Genomic DNA, 25808 nt, shown 5'->3' on the forward strand with positions numbered 1-25808 from the left:
TGAGATACTGTTTGAAGAGATTAAGACTTGTTTTGAGGGAGTAAATCTTGAATATACTGCCTTTTATTTGATTTGTGTCTTAGAGAGCAGTGAGAGAAGATCTGAAATAGTTTTGCATTACCTCTCAATAGCTTTATCCATTACTACAGTAAACATGGTTTAACTATGGTTCCCCATCTGTCGCTCACTTCGACGTTGTCTCGAAGAAGCGACACTAGGGTTCTCTCTTGAGCGCCGAATATGCTACTGATCTATGAAAAAAGGCCAATGGGAATTAGGCAGACAGTATTTGCATACCCCGCCCCGGATATACGGGTATTAAAGCGGGCAAATACGTCGTGTTCATTCAGGAATTTTCGGAGGAGCCGATGGTTGTGTTGCAGTCAGCTGTTTTCCTCTGACACTTGCCTGTTGGATTCGACGGTGCATTATAGCGGTTTTCTCCTTCTCTGCACGGCAGTGCAGTTTGTCCCTGGGCACTTCGACAGCGCAAGAAACTTAGAGTTATAAAAGAGTGATTTTCTCTGAAAGAGTTATTTCCTCTAATAGAGCAAATACGCAGCTGGCGTTGAACGTCCTTTTCAGGACGCGTCTTTATAAAGATGCCCTTCCGCCCCTGCGTAGTTCCTGAATGCGGTCTGCTTCAGACGGCCAAAGGCATTGTCTCGTGTGTCTGGGTTGTGATCACACTGCCCCCCGCATTGCTCCTTTTTCCCACGGGATTGAGGACGGTGCGGCTGGAAACCCTCCGTCCTCCCCACAGCTATCGTGGTTGGATGACTGGTTCCTGGGGGCTCCGCGCCGCTAACAGCCGCACCCGGTCCCATTTTTCACGGAGGTGCATGATGAGCTGACGTCTGCGTGGAGAGCACCCCTCTCCACACGTCACAAAGCCATTCGCTCATCCGCTCTCGCTACCCTCGACGGCGGAATGGCCCACGTGTACAGGGCGATTCCTAAGGTGGATAGGGCTGTGGCGCTTCACCTATGCCCCGAAAACCCTACCACCTGGCGGGGTCACCCTGTACTCTCCTCCAAGGCCTGTAGGACAACATCGTCACTTATGGCCAAAGCCTACAGCGCCGCCGGACACGCCGCTTCCGCCCTGCATGCCATGGCCCTTCTGCAAGTTCACCAGGTGACATATGTAGAGCAGCGGGTTGGGCAACACCTAATACCTTTGCAAGATTTTACAATCTCAGAGTTGAGTCAGTATCGTCCCGTGTCTTCTCAGGTCCGAGCCGGTAGAACTCGGTAACACGCTGACGAACTGACCGGGTGGATCGCTTGCACCTAGTGCCCTTTCCCTCGGTTGAGGTAAAATTGTGCGCTTTCTCTCCCAGGAGATTCCATATATTCGGATCCCTGGACGATTCCTCCCTAGCCCTATGGGTCCGCAATTCAACGGAGGAATTCGCTGACCCAATCCACTACGGGTACTTAATCTACCCGTACTAGTATAGGTGCTCCACAGGTCCGGACTCCTGCGTGGACTCCTCCTGTGTGTATTTTCCGCAGTACGGTCCACTTGCGAGTGGACCCGTGTCTCCCTTAGGCAGTGCCAGCTGCCCTCCGGTCGCCGTGCTGTAGCAACTCCCCCCTCCTTGAGGCTGGATCTACCACCACGCCATTTTTTCCACATGTGACCTGAGGGGCCCATGTGATGTATCTCGCCACTTACCTCCCCATTGCTGGGCAGATGTGGTCTCCTCAGTGTCTTTTCCCCCTGAAAGAATAGGAAACTGGGTAAGACCCCCTTCCCACAATGCGTGTAATGGCCCCAGCTGCTTTGGCTCTATGCGAGAAACATAGATGAAAGAGGCCTGGCTAGGCTCGGCCCATTCCCAGATGGGCAAGCATTGCCTTGTTCCCCTGCTTAGGGTAACCAAAAGGGTTCCGATGTCTTTTATGGGGCATTGGGGAAGGGTACGTGCAGTCTGACACAACTGGTCGCCTTTGCACAAACCTGCCCACTCTTGTGTCAGCAGTACACGTACACGGCTCAGTGCATGGTATGATTTGAACTGGATCTCTAGTGTCGCTTCTTCGACACAACGTCAGACTGAGCGACAGACGGGGAGCGTCTAGGTTACGGATGTAACCTCCGTTCCCTGATGGAGGGAACGAGACATTGTGTCCTCCTGGCCACGTCGCTGAGTCGAGCCACTGTAGTGGCCGGACCATTCCGGCTACTCATAAAATTCCTGAATGAACTCGACGTATTTGCCCGCTTTTATACCCGTATGTCCGGGGCCATGGGAGTATGCAAATACTGTCTGCCTACTTCTCAAACCTGTTGGTTTAAACCACAAATTAGCCTTTTATAGTACTATAGTAAAACTAAACATGTTATTGGCAGAATGATTAGGACTTTCATTACAATAGATTTTACATACATTTATCACTAATATCATGCTTAAAATAGGGATACAATAGTAAAACCATAACCACAAATTGAACCATGGTTTTACACTATTACACTATTTTAACCATGATATTCGTGTAAATACCATATTTGGAATATTGTTACTGTAGGAAAACCTTGGTTCATTTTAGCAAGGGATGGATATGGAAGCTATTGCCAGGGAATGCAAAACTTATTGTGAGGAACATAAAACTATTTTGCAAGAGAACAGTAAACTTTTGTGAGGGAAAGTAAAAATGTATGCAAAAGAACATAATATTAATGCCAATATTTAATGCAGTTAAATGACAAATCACTTGCATTTTAAGGACCTACTGAGCTGAGATATTTTTATATTTTTCTTCAAATGTGTTCTGGTGAAGAAAGAGTCATACACATCTGGGATATCATGAGAGTGAGTAAATAATGAGAGAATTAACATTTTTTGGGTGAACTATTCCTTTAAGGATGCTCATTTATTTTTACTGGAAAATAATCCAAAAATACTGATTAAGAAAATGATTTCTTGCTTTGCATTTTTTTCTATAACTCCAGTCGGTTTAGCTCAAATGCACTCTGGATCACTTCATCATTCCTGTTTTCAGTCCTCATCTTATTACAGTTTGTCATAGGGAAAGTCTTGCAGTGTATCTGCACAATGTCTGTTGCGTATGTGTTGATTTATTAATCATTTTCTCTTACATGTGAAGACACTTGTCTATATCAGTAAGATTTAGTCTGTGCTTGTAAATCTATGCGTTCTTGTGAGATTTGTGTCACTATGGAGTCACACGATGCCGTTCTCCTGTCGTGGTTTGTGTATGGTGGTGGTGGTGATCTGAGGACTATGGAGAGAGGGTGCAAGTGTGCAAAGAAAGCCAGCCAGCAGAGTCAGACCCAGACCGCCCCACGCGCTGAACATGGACCAGCCATAGCCGTGACTGATGTCCTCTGGCAGGCCGTACAGATAGCGCGGGTACCGTGACAGCTCGAAATTAATACCAGCCACACATGTGCAGAGAGATATGATACAGCAGGTACCTGTGAAAAAACAACCAAAACAACTAAAGTTAATGAATGTCAGCACACATTTAAATTATTTGTGATTTGTTGGGTTCAATGAGACAATGATTTAATAAAATTTGTGTTCATGCTGCGCTGACCCGTTGCATCATAGATGCATTGTAAAAATGAGCTATTCGTAGGGGATTACTGAGATGAAGCAAACAATATTTGGCTGGTCATGTGATCTCAAGATGGTGGCACTCATGAATGTACACACCATATGTAGAATAAAGCCGCAAAACGTACCGAATGGGCCGCGAAAATTAAAAATGAGCCGCCGCATTATGCAGAACGAACCACAAAACGACGCCGCGATATGCAGAAAAGGACATTGTTAAAAGATGTGTGGAAAAGCATGAACTTATGATTAATATAAGAAGTTCATGTGTTTTAGCATCATGTTAAAGAAATATATGATTAGCATTTATTTAATTATCACCAACATTATACAATTTATCAATTTATTGTATTTGTATTTTTAAATAAAATACAATAAATTACTTTGAAATAGCTCTCCGTATCTGAATTGTTGAATTGATAATCATGTTTAAATGGTGTACATGTTAGGATTTAGAATAAAACAAATAACTGTGAAATATAACATTTCTTAAACATATTAATAATTAAAGATCATTCATAATGAGTAATTTACTCTTTACAGTTTGTAAATTCACGAGTTTTAAACATGATATATTTGTTATATGTTCAATGTATGTTTGTTTTAAAATGCATTTTATACATAGAATTAAAATAAATAGCCTGCGTGATAGATTGATGTGTTTAGTAGATGAGAAGTGTGCTTTAAAACGCTATAAAAAAAAGAGTTTAAAAACAATAGTTTGTTCAATAGTTGTTTTAACATTCATTTATACTTGATAGAATTAATCTTTAAATTAATTTAAGAATTTAATTCGGGTAATGAGGCACAACTATGGCTTGCTGGAGAAAAGTTGTCTTGAGACATAAACATTGTAATAGATGGGCGGATTTATGTGTAGCACTCCTCTGCGACTGCGCACACATCTCGATCGTACATCTCGCACCACTTGAACATTCTGTGAATCTTTGAGAAGATCTTGTTCATAATGGGCAGGTCTTTCCACTGAAATGAACATTTCATGGTCTCAGAGACCGGACAAATGCGCTCACTGAGACCCGAATTACACTCGCAGATGAATATGTAGACATAATTCTCCAGCTTCTTTTGGGTACGGTCGAGACCACACGATACCTAGGGTAAGGAGCCATCGTTCTATCCCATTCACCGATGAATATGATGGGTGGGTCATCACCAGTGGCGGCTGCTGGTCTTTCAAAGAGGGGAAGCTCATTTTCGGCCTACATTATAAACTTATTTACCCTATTTTTTGCACTAAATCAATCTTAGGTGTTGATCTGCCCTGCTGTTTAATTCTAATTTTTTCCTCGTAAGGAAGACTTTGAAATGGCTTCGCCAAAATCAGGTCGACAATATTAGCACCGTCTGCCATCATGCGCAGTTTCACCCGTACGACGCTAGCCTAGCCTACTGTATGAATGAATGAATGAACGAACGAACTAACGAACGAACGAACGCTCTAAAACAAAATATATTAAACTTGGTAAAACTGAAACAAGGAATGTGGTGTATAATTGTGTGAAATGTATTATGCAAATTGACTAGCAATTTCGCCAAACAAATATAAAGAAATAGGTTGCAGCAGTTTGTTTTTCGACTACACTTGAGAAATCCGCGATGGGACTGAGCGCGAAATAGCTTCAGTGACTTCTTATAGTACAGATTCGCTGTCAATCAAAAGGAGATGCAGTCGTTCGACAGATCCTCCAATCATCACGCGGAAGCCCGGAGTCCGGGCCAGCCCACTCCTCATTCACCCCCAGAGACGCTGAGCGTCCGTGGGGGGACATAATCGCAGCATTTATCCAATGGCCGTCTATTTTCGGAGCACTGAAAAAAACTGTTCAGAGCAGCCCCGTTGAAGTCAATGGACGCTCGGCTTCAACAGGGAAATGCACTGACGCTACGGGAATGTATGAGAAGTAAATCGAGTCAGCCGACCTGCTATATGTAATGTAGCTGATTCTGAACGAACTCGTCTTCGAGATGAACGTGTTCTAACGCATTTTTAGTCAATAAATTGTTTACACAATAGTACATATTTGACCATTATTTTTTTGACATTATAGGGGAAACTGAGCTTCCCTTGCAGTCTTAAAGAAATCCCCACTGGTCATCACCATAATCATTCAGATCCGTCCAGACTTTATTGTAGAACACTTTCCAGAAGGGCTGCACAATTAATCGAAAAACTAATCGTCTTTGCGATTACGGCTGCCACGATTATGTAATAGTGAAAACTGACAATTACAGTGTTCATGTAAAGTCTGCTCCTGTTGCATCAATGGTTTATGTTTACAACATGTTTTTGCAGCGGTTGAGTATTCTAACCAATCCCTAAAATGTCCTTTGAGCAATGAAACGGCAATGGCCAATCAGAGCCGCTTAGATTAGTCCTCCATCCTATCTGTAATGACAACTGATCCTAATGCACAAGCTTTAACCCGTGTTAATGCACCGATGCTTGCTTTATGTTCTAGCTCTGTTCGCGTGGCACACGAAAAATGAATAATGAAGAAACATCACCTGACACTTGAAAAGAAGCTGTAGAACAAGAGCGAAAAGCACTTTGGATTTGTTGATCTCAAACAGTGTAACCCTGCAGTGAGTGACAGCAGTCATTGTAATGGGAGAGTCTGTCACGTTGCTCGATTTCTGTTTACAGTTTACTAAAAATGTAATTACAGGTTTGTTTTGTCATGTTAATAAGTAGGCCAATGTGAATTTGATTTGTACAAAATAGCAATAAAGTAATTCAGCTGAACTGTTCTAAGTGTGTTTTGGACGTGTAGTCAACATAAAGAATATGACATGAATAGCATATTTCAGGAATCGCCGTCATTGTTATCACGTCTGCTCTAATAAGACTCATTTGCCACGCAGCTGGTATTGGTAGATTTAACATTATCTCACAAACTCAAATCAAAGCAAATGACTGTTTTTAATTTCCAAAGTGCAACCACTGAGGCCAAAAATGATCTAACGATGATCTTACATGAACAAGATCACCATTGAAGATCTAACGGGATGAATGGTCCCCTGTCTATCCATGAAAGGGCTTACTGAACAAAGTAACATGGTTGATTTAAAACGGCTGTTAATAAGTTTGAATGTTGAATATGCCATATTATTTACTGTACGTGGACTAATAATTTAAGCAGTAATGCCATGGCACACTTTTAACAAATAACAATTCTACAGAACACCACTATCCCACATAGGCTACCCATCATCAATATTTTTCCTGTTCAAGAACTTGTCCATGTTTTCTGTTCATCTTAGTAGCTTGTTTCCTTGTAATGTTTGAAATTCAGCTATGAAAAAATTTCTCAAAATTAGACCTTCTCATCATCTTTCATTTTGACGGACAGGGTCGTAAAAATTCCATCATAATCTATTATTACCCGTCATTTTAATTTTGGATAATTAGACATTTAATTGCTTTTATTTTCATTCACATTTTCATCTTTAATCATGAACTTAACAGGATGAGCATATAGCAGAGTATGCATTTATTTATTTATGAAGAGAACAGATGGACAACAGAGACACCACATGAAGCAGATGAATGATGAATGCGATTCAAATATGAACAAAACACGCATAAAACTGAACAGAACTCAATCGACAACTCAAACCTTCCTCCTGGTCCGCATCGACTTAAACTGTGTGCTCGCCTGTGCGTAATCAAAGCATCAAGGGAGACTGACGCGGAGGCGATTGTCATTACATTTTGCATCTTTGCCTCGGACAGACGACTTCTCGTGGCAGTTTAAATTTGGTTCTGGATGCTGAAAGCATCACACGGGCAATTTTACCAGTTTGCAACGTAAAAAAGCAGGCGTGCACAATAAACATTGAAAACATGTATTTGAAGAGAGAAAAAAGCTTGCAGTTACTTTGATAGCAGAAAGTAATAAATATTTAAATACGTTTATATTTAGGTCAAAGTGTTTTCTTGGAGAATTTAAATTAGTTCAATAACTGGAGTCTCTGATATTTGTAAACGATAATGTAATATTTAATAAAAAATTTAGACATTCAATGTCCTTTCACAAATTTGGAGAGTTTTAAAATATTTCTTGTTGCTTAGTACTCTCAAAGACATTATTGGTGAAGCAAAAACGTGTTTGTGAAAAACACTTTGGTGTAAAGTCACTTCATAGACTTCAATGTATTCTGCAGCGCTGACGTGAGTCATGTGATGACCCTTTAACACGGATAAATATCACTCACTTTTGCACATTAATCATTGCTCTGAACAATCACAAAAGTGACAGATTATGGTTTCAAACCGGAGAATTTCCCGAAAGGTGAAGAGTTTGGATCCCTTAAATGATTTTTTTCTTCATGCATTTATTTATTTCGTGGAATTTGATAATTTTCCACGGCACACTAGTGTTGAGAAAACACTGATATAATGCTTAAAAGATGCTTAATAGAAACTGGAGTGCAGCTCATATCCACCACTGAAATCTGCTACACCGAAGAACCAAACGGTTGCTTACTTTGTGACATCGTGGTAATTTAATATTTTAATCGACATTTATAATCACGATTACAATATCAAAGGCAATAATCGACAATTATAATTTATGCTATAATCGTGCAGCCCTACTTTCCAGTCTTTATCCATGAAAAACAAGTAAGGGTCTTCGTCCCACACACACCCCACATCCATGTTGTACAGTTTCACTTCACAATTTGATCGTTCAAAATCATACAGACAGAGACGATTACCAGATAAATTAAATTGATACTTGATACTGTTTAACAAATTGTGGAGAAACTTGGTCAAACTCGGACCACGCACTCTCTTTGAAAGAAAAAGACAGTCTTCAGTCATTTCAGCAACGTTCAGAATAGTTTCAACAGAAGAGTTATTCAAACTCTGAAAAACACACCACCTTTTTAAACCGCATGCTCGACAAAACTTTTATCACTTAAAACATCTTTCAAACCAAAGGTCATCCAATGTCAGATACAAACACACTTCCTGTAACCACAAACAGACATCCTGTCAACCAAGGGTCAAACTATGGTCAGAGACATCTGGTTATTGTTATCAGACATAAACACCTGTGACAACATCCGGTTTGTTATTATCTCTCAAAACAGACACCCTGTCAGACCATTTCAAACACAAACAGACTTCCTGTCAAAACATCCGGTCATTCAACCATCAAACACACATTTCCAGCTATGATTATCAAACATAAACATCTGTCAACTACTTCCAGACACGCCCCCTCATCAATCATTTTGACATATAGTCCCCTATATTACTAATTTTATGTCACAATGCACCAAAAATAGACTATTATTAATATAGTTATTGTTATACCAGCATATTAATGATTTATAATGCATTTGTAAATGATGTATTAGTCATTAAAGAACCCCTTTAAAATCCTTTAACAAAGGGGTTCCTTTTGTTAACATTAGTTAACATGAACTAACACTAAACAATACTTTTACAGCATTTATTGATGATGGTTAATGTTCATTTCAACATTTAGTAATACAATTTTCAGTAACACTTTAGAATACTGTATCTTACTTAATGCATATCTAATAAGGAATTACTGCAGAACTAATAGGTCATTCTTCATTAACACTTAATTCACTACTATTAGCTACTAAGGAAGATGTGTTAACTAATAAGTATGTAATAGCATTTTATAGTTGTGTTAAGAAACGATTAGCTAATCAATAACTATTGAATTCAGTCATGCCTCCTGATGAACTACTTTTAATGATCTACTAATTCAGCAACAGGAGAAATAACTATTGAGTAACTACTAGTGAACAGTCGATTAATTACAATTACAATAATATCATAACAATTAGCCATTACAATATTCAGGTTGTGGCCCTTTCTTCTTCCTTACTTGTAATGTTATTGTTACTATGGAAATGCAATACGCATTTAGTGGAATTAGTACACTCCCAAAATGAGTCATTACAGCGAATTTAGTAGTTTTGGCCTGTATGGCCAATTGCTTTGTGAGTGTGGTCTGTAACCAGAAATCAACAACGTAATGGAACCACATTACAATTTGTTTTTTTCTATTTGTTAACATTGTTTTATGCACCATGAACGAATATGAACAAACAATGAACAATAGTTTTTATTTGACAAATTTATAAAAGCATTTATAAATGCTGTAAAACATATATTGTTCATTGTTTCCTAATGCCATTATACCTAATGCCATACCTGCCAACACTCATGATTTTACCGGGTTTCTCCCATTTTTTCCACCCCTCCTCCAGATGTACTCATGATTTACAATTTCTCCCAATAAACTCACGATTTTCTGCATCCACACTTTGCTCATACGGGACGTGATTTGTCTTGTAAGCTGGTCAGACGGCGTCATGGCGAAATCGTTCCAGATCATTAATTTAACATTCATATACATTTTTTAAGTAAATCTTTCATACGGTGGGTAAGGGGTCATCTGAAAAGTCCACACATTGTGCTGAAACATGTTAATACTATGAAGGGCATGTAGGTATAGCTGCAGGCCCGAGACCTCCAAATGGGGGTGGAATCTTAAAAAAGGGCGGGGCTACTACAAAAGGGGCATGGTTACACCAAAAAGGGGTTGTGCCAACTCCAAAAGGGGGTGTCACTTGCACTCACAGTTCAGGTTAAGAAAAGGGTTAGGTAAGGGGCTCCCTATATCTTCAATGGCGGTTTGGAGTGACCGCCTCTTTTTGGAGCAATGCCTGCAGCTATACTCTTCTCATGAAGGCTGTGGTAAGGGACCGTCTAAAAAGTCCATACACTGTAAACTGTATATACATCTTAAAATGTGGATTTTTTTATTGCAAAACATAAGGTTCAATATAAATGTTCAATAAGATGTACAAAATTACACAGATCCAACAATGTACGACTACAGTCATAAAGACAAGAAGTACAGCAGAAAGAAAAACATTTATAATAAAAAGAAAAAAATCTAACGTAAAAATGCATATAAACCAACACAGATAAATAAGATAAATAATAAAAAAAAAGATTTATATTCTTTATAAGTCATGAGTCAGGAAGGTTCTCAGCAAATAAGAACTTTTCATTAATAATACCTCAGAAAGGATTTATTTCTAAAACTGTAAAGGATATGGTAAGAGACCATCTGAATATACGGTCAATTTCTTGGAATTATTCATCTTCAATAGCCGGTACTGGCGCTTCCAATATGTATATTATGCAGTCTGCTAGTGCTCCTACTCACCAAAACATCAAAACTCCACCGGCTTCTTGCACATATGAACAACGCAAATGCCACTGTGCATCGCATGCATACTATACTTCTTGGAGGAGTAGGGTACTATGCTATTCGAACAGTCTTTTTCTGTCTACCAGTAATCAACTGCCATCTAGAGGTTGTTTGTGACTTGTGTGAGCACACATCTCACCTCCCATGAGGAAGAGCAGTCCAGCCACATACTGCATGAGCTCATTGTGTTTCCAGCAGCCCAACACACCGATGATCCAGCCAAACAAAATGATGGCAACAGCCATACCAATAAAACCTGCTGTCATCCGCTGCAGATCTACAGGAGAGAGATGAAGGATTCAACATTGTAATCTTATCCATATTGACACATTTTAAAATACTGCATGCAGTAACTGAATACCCAGTGCTGAATCCTATTTTATGGTTGTTTGAGTTGTGCTGTAATACAGCAGTATTTTGCACTGTCTGTTGTGTATTATATAATGCGTATATACTGAATGATGTGCAATAACTGTCTTCTGCCTAATCTATAGTATTTGAACTACATAACAGCACCTCACTCAGTACAATAATGTAATAAGTGCAGGGTATATGGGTAAATGGCATAAAATGTTCTGCGGGTTGAAATGCTACACTTCAATTTTTGCTATACTACACTTATCATTTGTTTTATTTATTTCAGCAGAGCAACTGCAAGGGTGCATGTAACCACATCATGTCTGACTGGAGGTAAAGATGTTGAACTTCCCTCCTGTTCACAATTGCATAAACTCAATTCCTATTATATTTTGAGTTGCTGTATATCAATTTGTCATAAGTTATGTCAATCAGTCACTTAACTTTACATATGTCACAAAAATATTTAGAAAAGTTACAGCATTGCGTTTGTTTGTTTTTGACGATTCACATTCTTTGTGCATATCGCCACCTACTGGGAAGGGAGGAGAATGTATAGACCTATTATTGAATTTTGTATGGACCTATAGAGCTGAGAAATTCTTCTAAACATCTTAATTTGTGTTCTGCAGAAGAAAGAAAGTCATTCACATCTGGGATAGCATGAGGGTGAGTAAATGATGAGAGATCATCATTTTTGGGTGAACTACAGTAAACCTTTAAATTCTATATAATGTGTTCAATTGAGCATCAACTGTAAGTTTGGCTGTATTAGGTGATTTACTCTACGTATAGCAGAATATATGAATTATGAGGCAGTCTGTGTTTTTGGATCTATTTTAAGATTATTTCAAGATACTATTTCATATCATATGTGTTCTGGAAGGATTGAAAATGATAAAAACAACAATCAATGTCACAGCTGCTTCCAGTCAATGAATCTTTGGACTTCACATTTTATGCTCTGATTTTTCTGGGAGAAAATTCTGCAGATTTTTGTGGAATGAATTTCCATGATCAAATGTCTTTTTGCATTTTGTTTAGAACTATATGTATGACAGGAATTTCAGTCCTGCGAAAATATCTGATAATATGAAAACTGCAGATGTTGTGAGGGCATGCAATTCTTTTCATTTGTCTTATATGTGATGCTTTTATCCAAAGTGACTCGTAGTAACTTACTTCAGGTTCAGTTCTCCTGCAGAAATGGACATATCGTACTGTCAGTTGGGCAACAAGATGTCAACTTTTTGCTGCTGAAATCAGTCTGTGATTACTGAAATTTAAACCTCTGCCCCCAGTGGCCAAAACTGGAAGTGTTATTGAAGTGAATTGTCCACAGAGGGGCGCCAAAAGGGAGTTGTATTTATAATTGTAAATGATGTAATACAGTAAACAGAAATTAATATTTTATTAACCCTCCTCCCAAACCACAACCCTAAACCTAACCATCAGTGGAGTACAATTATCATTATAGAGCAAAAATGCAACCTCTGAATCACACTCACCATTGTTTATGTGAAAGCGATTACATCAATGGGACCAGAACTGGGGTCTCAGAGATTGATAGCAACACACAATCACTCATGCCACAAGGAAAGCTAAACACATTTCAATTCATGCAAAGATGTCTGATGGGATCTTCAGCATGTCAGTAAATCGGCATGATGGGGTCAAGGTAAATAAACATTCGGAAGCAGCATGTCAATTTCCTGTGTGATCACGTTATAGATATTACAGCTTAATTTTCTGTTAAAGCATGGTTTTCTGTAAAGCTGCTTTGAAACAATCTGTGTTGTGAAAAGTGCTATACAAATAAAAATGACTTGACTTGATCATGTTGGCAGAAACATCAGGTTAAGTGTCTTGATCAAGCACATATTGGTGAGGTGAGAGTTCAAAGTTCAATGCTAGTGAGATTGGAACCTACAACATTGTATCTGCCAGCCCAACCACTTAGCAGTAAAATACAACACACCATGATCTGGTTGTTTACAGAGGTAACTTACGGAGAGCGTGCCACTCGTCTTGTCGTATAGTCTTGGTGATGTTCACAGGAAGATTTCGTGGAACATTGGCTGAGGAGTAGTAATACTTCACTGGCGTACAGCGCTGAAGCAAACCTGCAGAAATACACAGAAACAACCTGATCATTTCACTGCAGCAACGATAAGGGCAAGTGTGGGGCAGAAACAGCAATGTACTATAAAGAAGTTAAGATGATTTTATCCAAAACCACTTATCTGATCCCACATTATATTAAACGTCTTTAACTACTATGCACTTACAATACAGAAAATAATAAATTATACTATGTAATCATTGTGTACACACATTTTGTTCTGCGAAACTTCAACAGTGTAATGGAAACGATTGCAGGGTAAGCTTTGATAACGGTGAAAATGAAATGTTATTTTTGCTTAAAAATTTGCCCCAACGTCAAAAGAAAAATGCCACTATTACCATACCACAATGTTTTAAATGAAGAAAAAAATTAGAGTGATGGATTACGACAGTCAGTAGAGAGATGGCGACAAATGTATTTTCACTCTCTCAGCTGCTGTATTACATGCCTCATCACTGTATCTTAATATTTATATATTTTTTTTTAAATCTAATACAAAATATAATGTTATCAGTTTACACAAAATTGTTTAAAATTGCAAATATAAAAAGGTTTGCTACATTTATTCCATGAAATAAGACACAAACGAGAGCAAATAAGGCTGTTTTCAGACCTGTAGCTCTTTGATTTGTTTGCGAAACAGGGGCTAGAATTGTAACAATTACGTTGACAAGGCAACATTTTAAAACAGACCAAAACTGTAACGATAAATGTCACATGTGAGCAAGCTGTCCCCTGTGCTGTTCCGGCATTTAGCTCATACCGGTTAATATGATATACTGTACCTGTAAAAATGCATCAACCAGTACATATTTTCGTGTATTGTTCATGTCATGGTTATACAAAACGAGGTTGTGCTGCAAATAAACATTATCTATCACTCAGAAGGATTTGACTTGTACAATTTACATCATGTTTTTTTATCCATCGTTAGTTAATTTTGCATTATTTCTGCATTGAAATGTGCCTGTTCTCATGATCAAAGAGCTCTCTCTCTCTCTCTCTCTCTCTCTCTCTCTCTCTCTCTATCTCTCTCTCTCTCTCTCAATTCAATTCAATAGGCTTTATTGGCATGAAAGTTTCAAAAACAATGTTGCCAAAGCATCATATAGAATAAATAAAATAGAATAAAAGCAAAATACATTTTGTCCAATAACTTAGACAGTATATTATTAGTAGTAATATATAAATTATTATTATTAATATTATTATTATTTATTTGACCACATCACATTGTGTGTTTGTCTAGATCTTTCACTGTCCCTCAGGTTGTGGCATGCTGATACATATTAGGCAGCAAGATTTTTTGTAATTTTGAGAGGTCATTTAGGTCTTTAAATTCTGAAGTTTCAGAGTTAAACTTGTTTAGGTAAACATTCCTTATTTCTCTGAATGTTTCACATTTTAGGAGGAAGTGCATTTCTGTCTCGACCTCACCTGTCCAACAGTGAGCACATATTCTGTTTTCTTTTGGTTGCCATGATTTTTTGTGTCTTCCTGTTTCAATTGCCAATGTGTGGTCACTGAGCCTGTACTTGGTTAGGGTCTGTCTCTGTTTTCTATCTCTGACAGTAAAGAGATATTTAGCCAACTCATACTCTCTGTTTAGGGCCAGATAACATTCTAATCTACTTTGGCTTTTAGTTTCTTCTTTCCAATGTTCCAAATAGGTTTCTTTGCATTGCGATATAATTTGGTTTACTCTGATTGGTGTTTGGAAAACAGTGTTGATGTGAGACTGGTCAAAATGTGTTTGAGGGGGGACGATTAGTCTCAGCACCAACTGATGTAGAGGACTCTTTTCTGGGCTCAGCTCTTGGATTTGGAGGGCTTTGGATTGAAGGGTGTCTCGGGGGCTGGATTTAAGGTGAATGAAGAATTTAAGTCTCTCTCTCTCTCTCACTCATACAACAGAAAGAGTGAAGCCACAAAAAAACAATAATTTTTTTTTTTTACCTAAAAAAGTTGCTGAAACCGTCATACCTTAAACATGCAATTATATTTAATATAACTGTAGTTGCCAAAAGCTATATATAAACACAACCAGTGAACACTTTTGATACACTTGCCTGAAATGTGGCCTGAAGGCGTACGCTTAAATGTTTGAAATTAGTTTTGTAGACAAAAATATAATTGTGCCAACATATTCATTTATTTTCATTATAAAACTATAATTTAATTAAAAGAAGTGTTTGAAATTGATGACTTGGACCAAATAATAAAGAAAATAAATCAATAAGTGCCCAATATAGATGGGAACTCCTTCAATACTGTTTAAAAAGCATCTCAGAGTGATTCCTCAAGAAGTTGCTTGAGAAAAGTCAAGAGTTCATGTCTGCAAATTCTGACTACTTGAAGATACTAAAACATAACACAGTTTTGATTTATTTGGGACATAATTCTCATAGTTCCATTTATGTTATTCCATAGTTTTGATAACTTCACTATTATTCTCAAATGTGAAAAAACTTAAATAATTATAATTATGAATGAGTAAGTGTTTCTAAACTTTTGACCGGTAGTGTATATGTTTTGATTATGAATTACAGTGGCGAGCTGACCTACAGATTCCTTCTCTGCAGATTCATCAGGTATGTTCATGTTTTTTATATAGTGATATTGTTTGGTTCATTGGTTCGTTCGGTCGGATTGCATGCTCAACACAAGCGAACCGCTCCAGAGTTTGTTTGCAATCTGCAAAAGGTAGTCGACAAGGTAGTTTTAGGCCAATTGTTCTGGTGCAGATCTGAGTGTGATTACCGTATTCATAAAATATACATTACAGTATGCCTACAAGAACCGAACTAAGGGAGAAACGAACCAGGTACTGAAAAACAAATGCTCCGAATGAGCCAGGTGTGAAAACGCCTTTAAACCAGATTAAAGATGTTTGTTAAATAAACAATAAACATCTTTAAAGGGTTGTAATAATATTGTTTAGTTCATTGGTCCATTGGGTTGGATTGCATGCTCACCAAAACAAGCGAACATCACAACATTTGTTTGCAATCGGACCGAGACTACCTCATCGGAATGGTTTCAGACCGATTCTAATGATGTGGATCAGACTCCCTTGCTCATGTATACCTAAACTAACCGAACTAAGGGAAAAAATGCACCAGATGCACCAGTATTGTAAAAAATACATAAGAAAATAATTATTGCCAGGTGTGAAAATGCCCTTAAACCAGACTAAAGATTCTGTGGGTTTGTTTACATTGGAATGTTTGACTGAGTTTGAAATAACAAGTTTATGCAATTTTTCACATTTCTGATTGACTGTTGTGTGAAAGCCGTAAGTCTGATAAGTTAGAAAAGACAAAGCACACTATTCCAGAACAGTCTGAAGGTCTGTGCCAAGTTTGGTGGAAGTAGCTTCAAAGCTCTATGAAGAATTAGTGTTAGGAATATTGGTCTCGGTTTAGGGATTTTGGAAAAAACCTTAAACCATCTTTGTAGATTAACTGTATTTTGGCTTTGTCAAGCCAACATAATTACAATGTAAAACAAATATGTATAAAATAAATACATACAGCTTTGTTTATTTTATTTTTCTAAATACATAGTAGTAGAGATCCCTAATATAAAGTGGGTCCACTTATCACATGCAGTGTTGATACCTCAAACCAGCAACCTTCTGGTTACAAGCCCTAATTTTTAACCACTGTTCCACCCTAATATAACTAGACACATTGGGGATCCTCTGAGATTTTTTCAAATCTCTGAACAACCTGGTTTCATCAAATTGTACAAGTTGGCAAATACAAAAATGTACGACTTCTACTCCCATAGAGAAAAATACATGAACCAACAAACAATCTTACCATTATGATTAGAAATTATTACAAGTTAGGGGACTAATGGATCTTTTTCAGAAAAACCTCAGACATTCAAACTTTAATACAGGCATCAAAGACAATATTCCTTGCATGGTTTTACTTTTTAGTTGATTATAACCAGTTATTCTAACAAGATAATGTAATAAATTCAATATTTTAAATCATGTTCTATTAAGATAAACGTACTGTTTTTAGGTTTAGCGTGCCAGAGACTCAAATGCTGCATGTTGTTATTAGTATATTATTTTTGCTTTAAATGTATCCAGTAGGCAGGTATGATTGAAGTTTTACTCTCTGTTTAAACATAAAGAGGGCGTTTACTTTTAAGAAAAGTGACTGTTGTCACGGATAGTGATGATTCTGTTTGGCATCAATTTGATCCCAGCAATAACACACTGTAGAAAAATATAATTTAACAAATCCTATTAGACATAGCAGGAGTCTGCAACTACAGTGTGCATTTACACCAATCAAACATTTCATTGCATTTATTCAGGTTTTATACCTGGGTAATATAACGGGGGCCTTAACAGTTTAAGTTTGATTCAATATGTACAGTTGAAGTCAAAAGTTTACATACAACTTAGCTAAATACATTTAAAATACATTTTTCACAATTCCTGACATTTAATCCTAGAAAACATTCCCTGTCTTAGGTCAGCTAGGATCACAAGTTTATTTTAAGAATGTGAAATATCAGAATAATAGTAGAGAGAATGATTTATTTCAGCTTTTATTACTTTCATCACATTCCCAGTGGATCAGAAGTTTACATACACTTTGTTAGTATTTGGTAGCATTGACTTTAAATTGTTTAACTTGGGTTAAACGTTTTGTGTAGACTTCTAAGCTTCTCACAATAAGTTGCTGGAATTTTGGCCCATTCCTACATACAAAACTGGTGAAACTCAGTCAGGTTTGTTGGCCTTCTTGCTTGCACATGCTTTTTCAGTTCTGCCCACAAAGTTTCTATCAGATTGGTGTCAGGGCTTTGTGATGGTCACGCCAATACTTTAACTTTGTTGTCCTTAAACCATTTTGCCACAACTTTGGAGGAATGCTTGGGGTCATTATCCATTTGGAAGACCCATTTGTGACCGAGCTTTAACTTCCTGGCTGATGTCTTGAGATGTTGCTTCAATATATCCACATAATTTTCCTTCCTCATGATGCCATCTATTTTGTGAAGTTCACCAGTCCCTCCTGCAGCAAAGCACCCCCGCAACATGATTCTGCCACCCCCATGCTTCACGGTTGGGATGGTGATTTTCGGCTTGCGAGTCTCACCCTTTTTCCTCCAAACATAATGATGGTCATTATGACCAAACTGATCAATTTGTGTTTAATAAGACCAGAGGAAATTTCTCCAAAAAGTAAGATCTTTGTCTCCATGTGAACTTGCAAACTGTAGTCTGTTTTTTTTATGGTGGTTTTAGAGCATTGGCTTCTTCCTCGCTGAGCAGCCTTTCAGGTTATGCCAATATAGGACTTGTTTTACTGTGGATATAGATACTTGTCTACCTGTTTCCACCAGCATCTTCACAAGGTCATTTGCTGTTGTTCTGAGTTTGCACCAAACTACGTTAATCTCTAGGAGACAGAATGCATCTTGTGAAGGTCCACAATTTTTTCAGAGGTCTTGGCTGATTTTCTTTAGATTTTCCCATGATGTCAAGCAAAGAGGCACTGAGTTTAAAGGTAGGCCTTAAAATACAGCTACATCTCCAATTCGGTACACCTCCTATCAGAAGCTAATTGTCTAAAGGCTCAACATCATTTTCTGGAATGTTCCAAGCTTCTTAAAGGCACAGTTAACTTAGTGTATGTAAACTTGTGACCCACAGGAATTGAGATATAGTCAATTAAAAATGAACAATTGTAAACAATTGTTGGACAAATTACTTGTGTCATGCACAAAGGGTCCCATGACTTGCCAAAACTATAGTTTGCTAATATTAAATCAGTGGAGTGGTTAACAAATTTGTTTTAATGACTTAAACTTCTGACTTCAACTGTAGTAGCTCTAAAGTACAGCAACTTTGTATTTGCTTTCTACAGCATCTTAAAATATTGAATAATACACTGTTATTATGCTCCTTGAATCAAACATAAATGTATTCAAGTTCATTTGGGTTACGCAAGTTACTGTTACATTAGAACTTTTGAAACATAACTAATTGAAATGTTGTTATGAGTTCCCATAATTATTATGAAACATCAACCCAATATAAGTATGTTTTCTAACATCAAGCTTTTAAAAGAGCCTTGGGGTCCCATTATCCATTCAGACTGCATCTGTTTCTATAGTTTAGCTGAAATGTGATTAATAAGAGCGAATTTGAGTGTGACTTTAGTTTTGATTATGAAAGATCAGCACCTTGGATAGCGCCAACAGTTCTCCAAACGTTACACAGGGGCTGCTAATCACCCTCACCTTTAAATATCAGATCTTCATTCTCCAGGTCGAAGCCTTCTCGATGGCATTTCCTCCACAGTCCGGTTGTGGTTGAGTTGTAGTGGCGGCTGCAGCGCGACTCCATGACGGGCTCGGGCTTGAGTGATTCCCGCAGAAGAGGTCTGGGCTCCGGCTGACTCACATCGGTTACTTTCGGTCGCATCCGGAGCGGGAGGTTTTGATTGGAGATGTAGATGTATCCCGGGTCATTTCTCTTACTGGCGTATTTCTTGCAGCGGTCCCGGTGTTTCCGAGCATCAGTCTCGTACCAGTAGTCGGTGCTGATGGCCATGATCAAGAGTCCGATGGAGCAGAGGGCCAGAAACAGCCCGGACGCCGTTAATATCCGCATGATGCCCGCGTACAGCTGTCACATCCTCCGACGAACCCATTATCCTAAAACCGACATTACTAAACGGGTAAATATCTGTGTCGGGGCTCTAGACAGACATGTGTGTGTGCTGTTCGTTTGGACTCTGGTTTGAGGAGAACCAATGCCGACACTGGAGACGAGTGATGAAAGCGTTCCGGATTCGTCCGACAACAGCTGCCAGCTGTAATCATGCTGCTGCTGTCAACATCAACAATACACTATTCGGGTCAATCTCACGAAATCTGTCAAACATGTCTCATGTTTCACCACAAAAACCAAAGTAAATAAATAAGAAATTCAATTCTTCATTCAAATTGCGTCTGTTTATTCCATTAAGATTTGTTTTCTCATAATAGCAATGCAATGTACAGTAGGCTATTGTTTTCCATGTAATGCGACAATAAGATGATGTGTAATATATTATATAGTGGAATATGATGTATAATTTAAATAGCAACGCTTGTATAAAGCATGGCAGCATTTTTGTACTATCATTTATGAATTTAATTTAAAATAATATTGTGTCTGGAAAACAAAATGATTGTCTCCATTGCATTACAGTTAAGAAAATCATCAAATCATTATAACAAGAATTTAAAAGTTAAACACTTTTTGCTTAAAAATGAATTATAATTATTATTATTATTATTATTATTGTTTTTGTTATTATTATTATGCTAACATTTCAGAAATCAGAAACAGTAGTTGACTTTTCTTTTTCTAAAATCGGTCCGTTTATAGTGAAATTCTAAACACTGCCCCCAGTGGCCAAAGCGGTAAGTTTCATTGGACGTATGGGCACATGTGAGCTCCACTTTCTAGATCAAATGTCTTTGGAGGAGTGCCAAAAGAGGGTTGTGAAGCGAGTTGTTTTCAGCTGTACTAATACAGTGAAGAGGATTACATATTTCACAAACTGTCGCTTACAGTAATAAATGCAATTTCTAAAATCACACTGGGGCAGTGGTGGCTCAGTGGTTGAGGCTCAGGGTTACTGACTAGAAGGTCAAGGGTTCAAGCCCCAGCACCACCAAGATGCCACTGTTGGGCCCTTGAGCAAGGCACTTAACTCCAGGTTGCTCCGGGGGGATTGTCCCTGTAATAACTGCACTATAAGTGTAAATGTAAATTCACGTCATGGTTTCAACGCGGTATCCGAACCCCGATCTCCAATGCACTTCTGGTCATGCCACAGGGAAAGGTAAACACTATGAAAACATGTCTGATAAGAGATGGCTCTTGTTAATTAGTCGGCATAATTTGGCATAATCAGAAACAACATGTCAACCCCTCCCATGTGATCATATTGAAAATGATCAGTCAAAATCAGTTTCTGGTTATCAGTAGGCATATGTTTGAGGACATTCATTCTTGAATTCAATTTTGGCTAGTCACCCAGCATGGCTACACTATACATGCTTGCCTGCAACAATAACCAGCTTGTGTCAGTAGTATTACCAGCATCCAAACTTAATACTACTTATTTTGGCTGGTCTAAAATTATTTAAGCTTTCTTTTATTCAGCTGAGTAGACATATGTCTCCAACTTAAACTCCTGCAGATGTGGACTTAGGCCTATTAATGTAAGATACTGTTCATTGCCAGAGGATGGAGGTAGAGCACCAGTACTGCTCTCCACACAATGTTCAGCAATCACAAACCATTGACTAATTTATTGGATTACTACAGCTGAGCCGTCATCGGTATCTTCTGAAGGCTGCCAACTGTGTTTGACTCCAACTGTGACCTCAAAACTACTTAAAAAGACAGGGTCTTCAATTGCTCTTTGCAAACTTCGCTAAAGAACCATTTTCTCATCAAGAAACATTTTTGGCTGTATATGATTATTGGGTTACTACAGTAGAGTCCAAAACTGTTCAGCCCAAGATGGACCAATTGTAGTAAAAATAAATGGGAGAAATTGGAATGCCCAATATGGCGGATGTAGAAAATGAAGACCCGCCTTACAAGTAAAAAATCCAATCACCTTTAGAAACAGACATCATCTATCAGTCAACTCAAGATGTATGTGCACTAGCAGGAGCAGCTTGAAAAATAGCACTTTTTAATGTGATCTGAGATAAAGATGTACAATTTATGACACCACTGTTGTCAGAGTTTACTGCTGATTTGAAATTTGTTCTTTGATCATAAACTTTACCAACTGTTTTGGAGATTTCGGTCTTTCCCCATTCAAGCAGGTTAGGGCTGTACACCACTTGAATCCATAGAAAATAGCTGGCTGGGAGCATTCCAAAGATGGCCACACAGTTGACCATCTTGCCTTTAAAAGGGAATTTGCTACTGTTCATTAGAGATGAAAATAAGTTATATGCAAAATATGATTTTAGTCTAGCCCCTAATGTTTTATTTCAGAACTTTCCAGAGTGGAACTGAAGTGGGAGTTATCATGTAAATGTTGGTTATTGTTACTCAGTAAGTCATTATTTCATAAAGACAGATAGTTGACTGGCTAAAATATTTTTTTGGAATATGTTCTGTTGCCTTAGAATCAGAACTACAGATGCTTGATTCGCAAATAAGTCACTCATTTGATTCGGTTGTTTTCAATGAATTTCTCAAACAGGTTGACAAAACAGTCTGAATCAGTTCGCTTTTCACTCGGAATCATTCGGACGCCTCCTGCACGGACTGAATCGTATGGAACTGTTTCACACACCATAGAGTAACTGGATAATTTAGAGAATTAAATGCCCATACCCATACCCTTAGGCACTGATGTTTCAGGCCTCAGCCCTGGATGTTTTCAAATGCTAGAAACACCCCTGCATTTATAAAAATGCTGTTCTAGAGATATTAGTGGTGTTTTATTAAAATTCTGTAGAAGGCATCCTTGACATGCCTTTAATGTCCACCAATCCACCAACTTGGAAAACATTTACAAACTTCCACATGGTCTAGAGGATATGTTGAGCTATGTGTTGTCTGCTAATAAAACTAATGCCATGTTTCTTTAAAATATCACCTAAAGTGAACATGCACAGGGGGAATTAAAAAGGTCCTAAGACAGAGCCTTGGGGCACACAATATTTATTTGTTTGGTCAGACAGCTCATCATTTACACACACAATAAGTGATGTACTGCACCAGAACATTGATTATATCTAAAGAACTTTTTTTGTGGGAATTTATTAAAAATAATATTTTGTGGAACTTAAAATGGTTCTTCTATGAGTGTTTGAGAATTTGTTTCCAGGTTTAGGCTGTTACTAAGAATCATACTTAATTTCCAGTATGTACAGTGTCCATATATCTATATATACAGTATGTTTGTGAAAGAAATGCAGACAAGGGAGAAAAAACCTGCTCAAACGTGTGGCTAGTCAAAGTGCCGTGTGGTTATCATGGCTGTAGTGGCTGTAACCTGCAGGAAGTTTGTTCACAGAGATAAAGACCAAGACAACCATCTGCCAGTCATCGTACAGCCTCTGTTACAGGCATCCCACATGATACACTCATCAATTGTATGGGCCTTATATATTTAAATAGCCACTAAGAGAGTTGTTGTGTTTAACTTTGGTGGTTTCCTTGTTTGTTTTTTTTTCTGTCCTATATTAATTTAATAATTTATTAGTATGTTTTACATACAGAATATAGCACATCCTTTTACTATGTTGTGCTATTAGGAGGGTATATTTGGAGTGATATTCAAAATAACAAATCATGCAAAAATATAAGCTTTATTTCTGGTGTTGTGGCTAATCTGAGACAGTTTTAGTCAAGAACACATCGGGATTGTTGAGCAATAGAGACAGTGTGTATGTGTGTGTGTGTGTGTGTGTGTGTGTGTGTGTGTGTGTGTGTGTGTGTGCAGATGTAACGGACTTCCTGTGGTGCCTGAAAAAACCCTGCAATGCACTATTGGGAAAACATGAGAACACACACACACACACACACACACAAACACTCTGCTTCCCTCTCAGGAGTCACAATGTATTGGTCAGCTAGTCAAATTCAGTCATATCCAAATAGTGATTTCACATTTGGCAATCTGAAATACAAAATGCCATCCAATACAGCAAATTTCAAGCTTAAAGATGAAATGATCTGTTTTAGTCTTATTTTTTTCTGTTATCAAAAATGGCTCTTCTTTAAGGTCAGGTATTTTAAGTAAGACTTGATCTCGAAAAGAGATGACATTACACAAGTGTCCATAAAAGTCTTTCACATTCAGTCATAATGGGGAAGTGAATATGAAAGCTCCATACTTCCCCATTTTATGTGTGTGTGTTTGTGTGTGTGTGTGTGTGTGTGTGTGTGTGTGTGTGTGTGTGTGTGTGTGTGTGTGTAGTGTTTCCAATAAGGCTGTTCACACATTTCAAGTAGGGATGCACTGAAGTACAAATTTTGCTCTTATAACTGGCATAATGGCCAATAATATGAAGGCATTACATTTGCCAATTTTTAAATATAAAATGCTAATTACACTTAATAAAAACTGCACACTTCTAGGAATTCAGTCATCAAGAATATGGACGGATAGATAGATAGATCGATCGATCGATCGATAGAGAGATCTAAAAACCTTAGCAATACAGAGTTGCACATAGTATCAGGAACCTATTCATTGGTAATACCTGCAGACTAAACTTGGAATGCATTAAGGGGGTCAAATTGACAATAAATAATTGAATTCCTTAATATTCTATGTAATCCCTGTAATCAAATATCTTGTATGTGAGCCAAACCAATGTCATTTTTACATTTACTAGTCATAGGTTCAGAAAAAATTACATTTTTGTATCACTACCAAAAGTCGCTTTAAAGGAGGTCAAAATGACCCCTATGCACTTCCTGTGGATTTCGGACCATGGCAAATTTTATATATATATATATATATATATATATAGCAAGTTTGCATTCCTTGACATTCCATGGATTATGCAAAAATGTGCTTGTCCTACCTAGGGTTGCAGGGAATGCTGGAGCCTATCCTAGCTGTCTCATATATATATATATATATATATATATATATATATATACATAGCTACTTCGGGGGTCATATCATGTATTTGATTATACATTTCTATTTCATTTTATCACTTTATTGACTCATTTCACATTTTGTCATGGATCAGCTCAAGCACAGACATTATTTATGTGAAGCTGTAAGTTTTGTCTGCAAATATAGTATCTTTTAAAAGTTATTATGACAACATTATGACAAAACTATGACATATAGATTTTGAAGCATATACATTCATATATTCTAAATCTGCTATTAGATCTAATAGAATCAGAGTAGAAACTGTCTGCATTAATAGATGCTTTGAATGTGTTTATGATGAAGGCTCAGAAAGAAGCAAGTTGCAATTAAGTTAAATACTACTGAATTATACATTTGACTTATCTTTTTATTTACTGGGTATGTACATTTGAAGCAAACAAATACACATGAATTCAAAATGGTTGTGAAAGATTGAAGTCTTAAATGACTGAAGATAAAGGTTCAGTATAAACAGAAAACCTTTCTTAGAAGAAAAGCATTGAATCCAATAAGGGTCATTTTGACACCCTTTATGCACTCGTGTATGTTTTTGGGTCATGCATCCTAGGGTTAGAAAATAAATATTACAATCATAACTGAAGGCAATGGATACCTGTGTATTCCATGTACAGTAGATGCCATGATCTCATAATTCCTATTTACTATTTCTTCAGTTCTATAGGAATTTTTCTTTCAAATGTTTCCATTTCCAAAACAATGGTGGAAACACCTAATGTCAGTTGAGTTTAGCATACAAAAATCCAAGCCAAACATA

The 25808-nt window shown here is 37.7% G+C and overlaps 1 protein-coding gene across 1 annotated transcript; it reads right to left on the minus strand.

The window, feature by feature from the left end:
• Positions 1–2531: 2531 nt before the first annotated feature.
• tmem276a (transmembrane protein 276a) lies at positions 2532–20174 on the minus strand. Its single transcript, XM_052123347.1, has 4 exons — positions 19632–20174; positions 13243–13356; positions 11016–11153; positions 2532–3445 (listed from the first exon to the last, which is right to left on the minus strand). The coding sequence occupies exons 1-4, from the start codon at positions 20002–20004 to the stop codon at positions 3192–3194; spliced, it is 879 nt and encodes a 292-aa protein (XP_051979307.1). The 5' UTR covers positions 20005–20174; the 3' UTR covers positions 2532–3191.
• Between the last annotated feature and the right edge of the window lie 5634 nt (positions 20175–25808).

Source organism: Xyrauchen texanus, chromosome 49, assembly GCF_025860055.1.
Source record: "Xyrauchen texanus isolate HMW12.3.18 chromosome 49, RBS_HiC_50CHRs, whole genome shotgun sequence".
Classification (NCBI taxonomy): domain Eukaryota; kingdom Metazoa; phylum Chordata; class Actinopteri; order Cypriniformes; family Catostomidae; genus Xyrauchen; species Xyrauchen texanus.

Coding starts and splice junctions, on each gene's coding strand:
- tmem276a (XM_052123347.1), bottom strand. CDS start 20,004: ATGCGGATATTAACGGCGTCCGGGCTGTTTCTGGCCCTCTGCTCCATC. Junction 13,357..19,631: donor TGAAGATCTGATATTTAAAG/GTGAGGGTGATT, acceptor GTATTTCTGCAG/GTTTGCTTCAGCGCTGTACG. Junction 11,154..13,242: donor AGACGAGTGGCACGCTCTCC/GTAAGTTACCTC, acceptor TCTCTCCTGTAG/ATCTGCAGCGGATGACAGCA.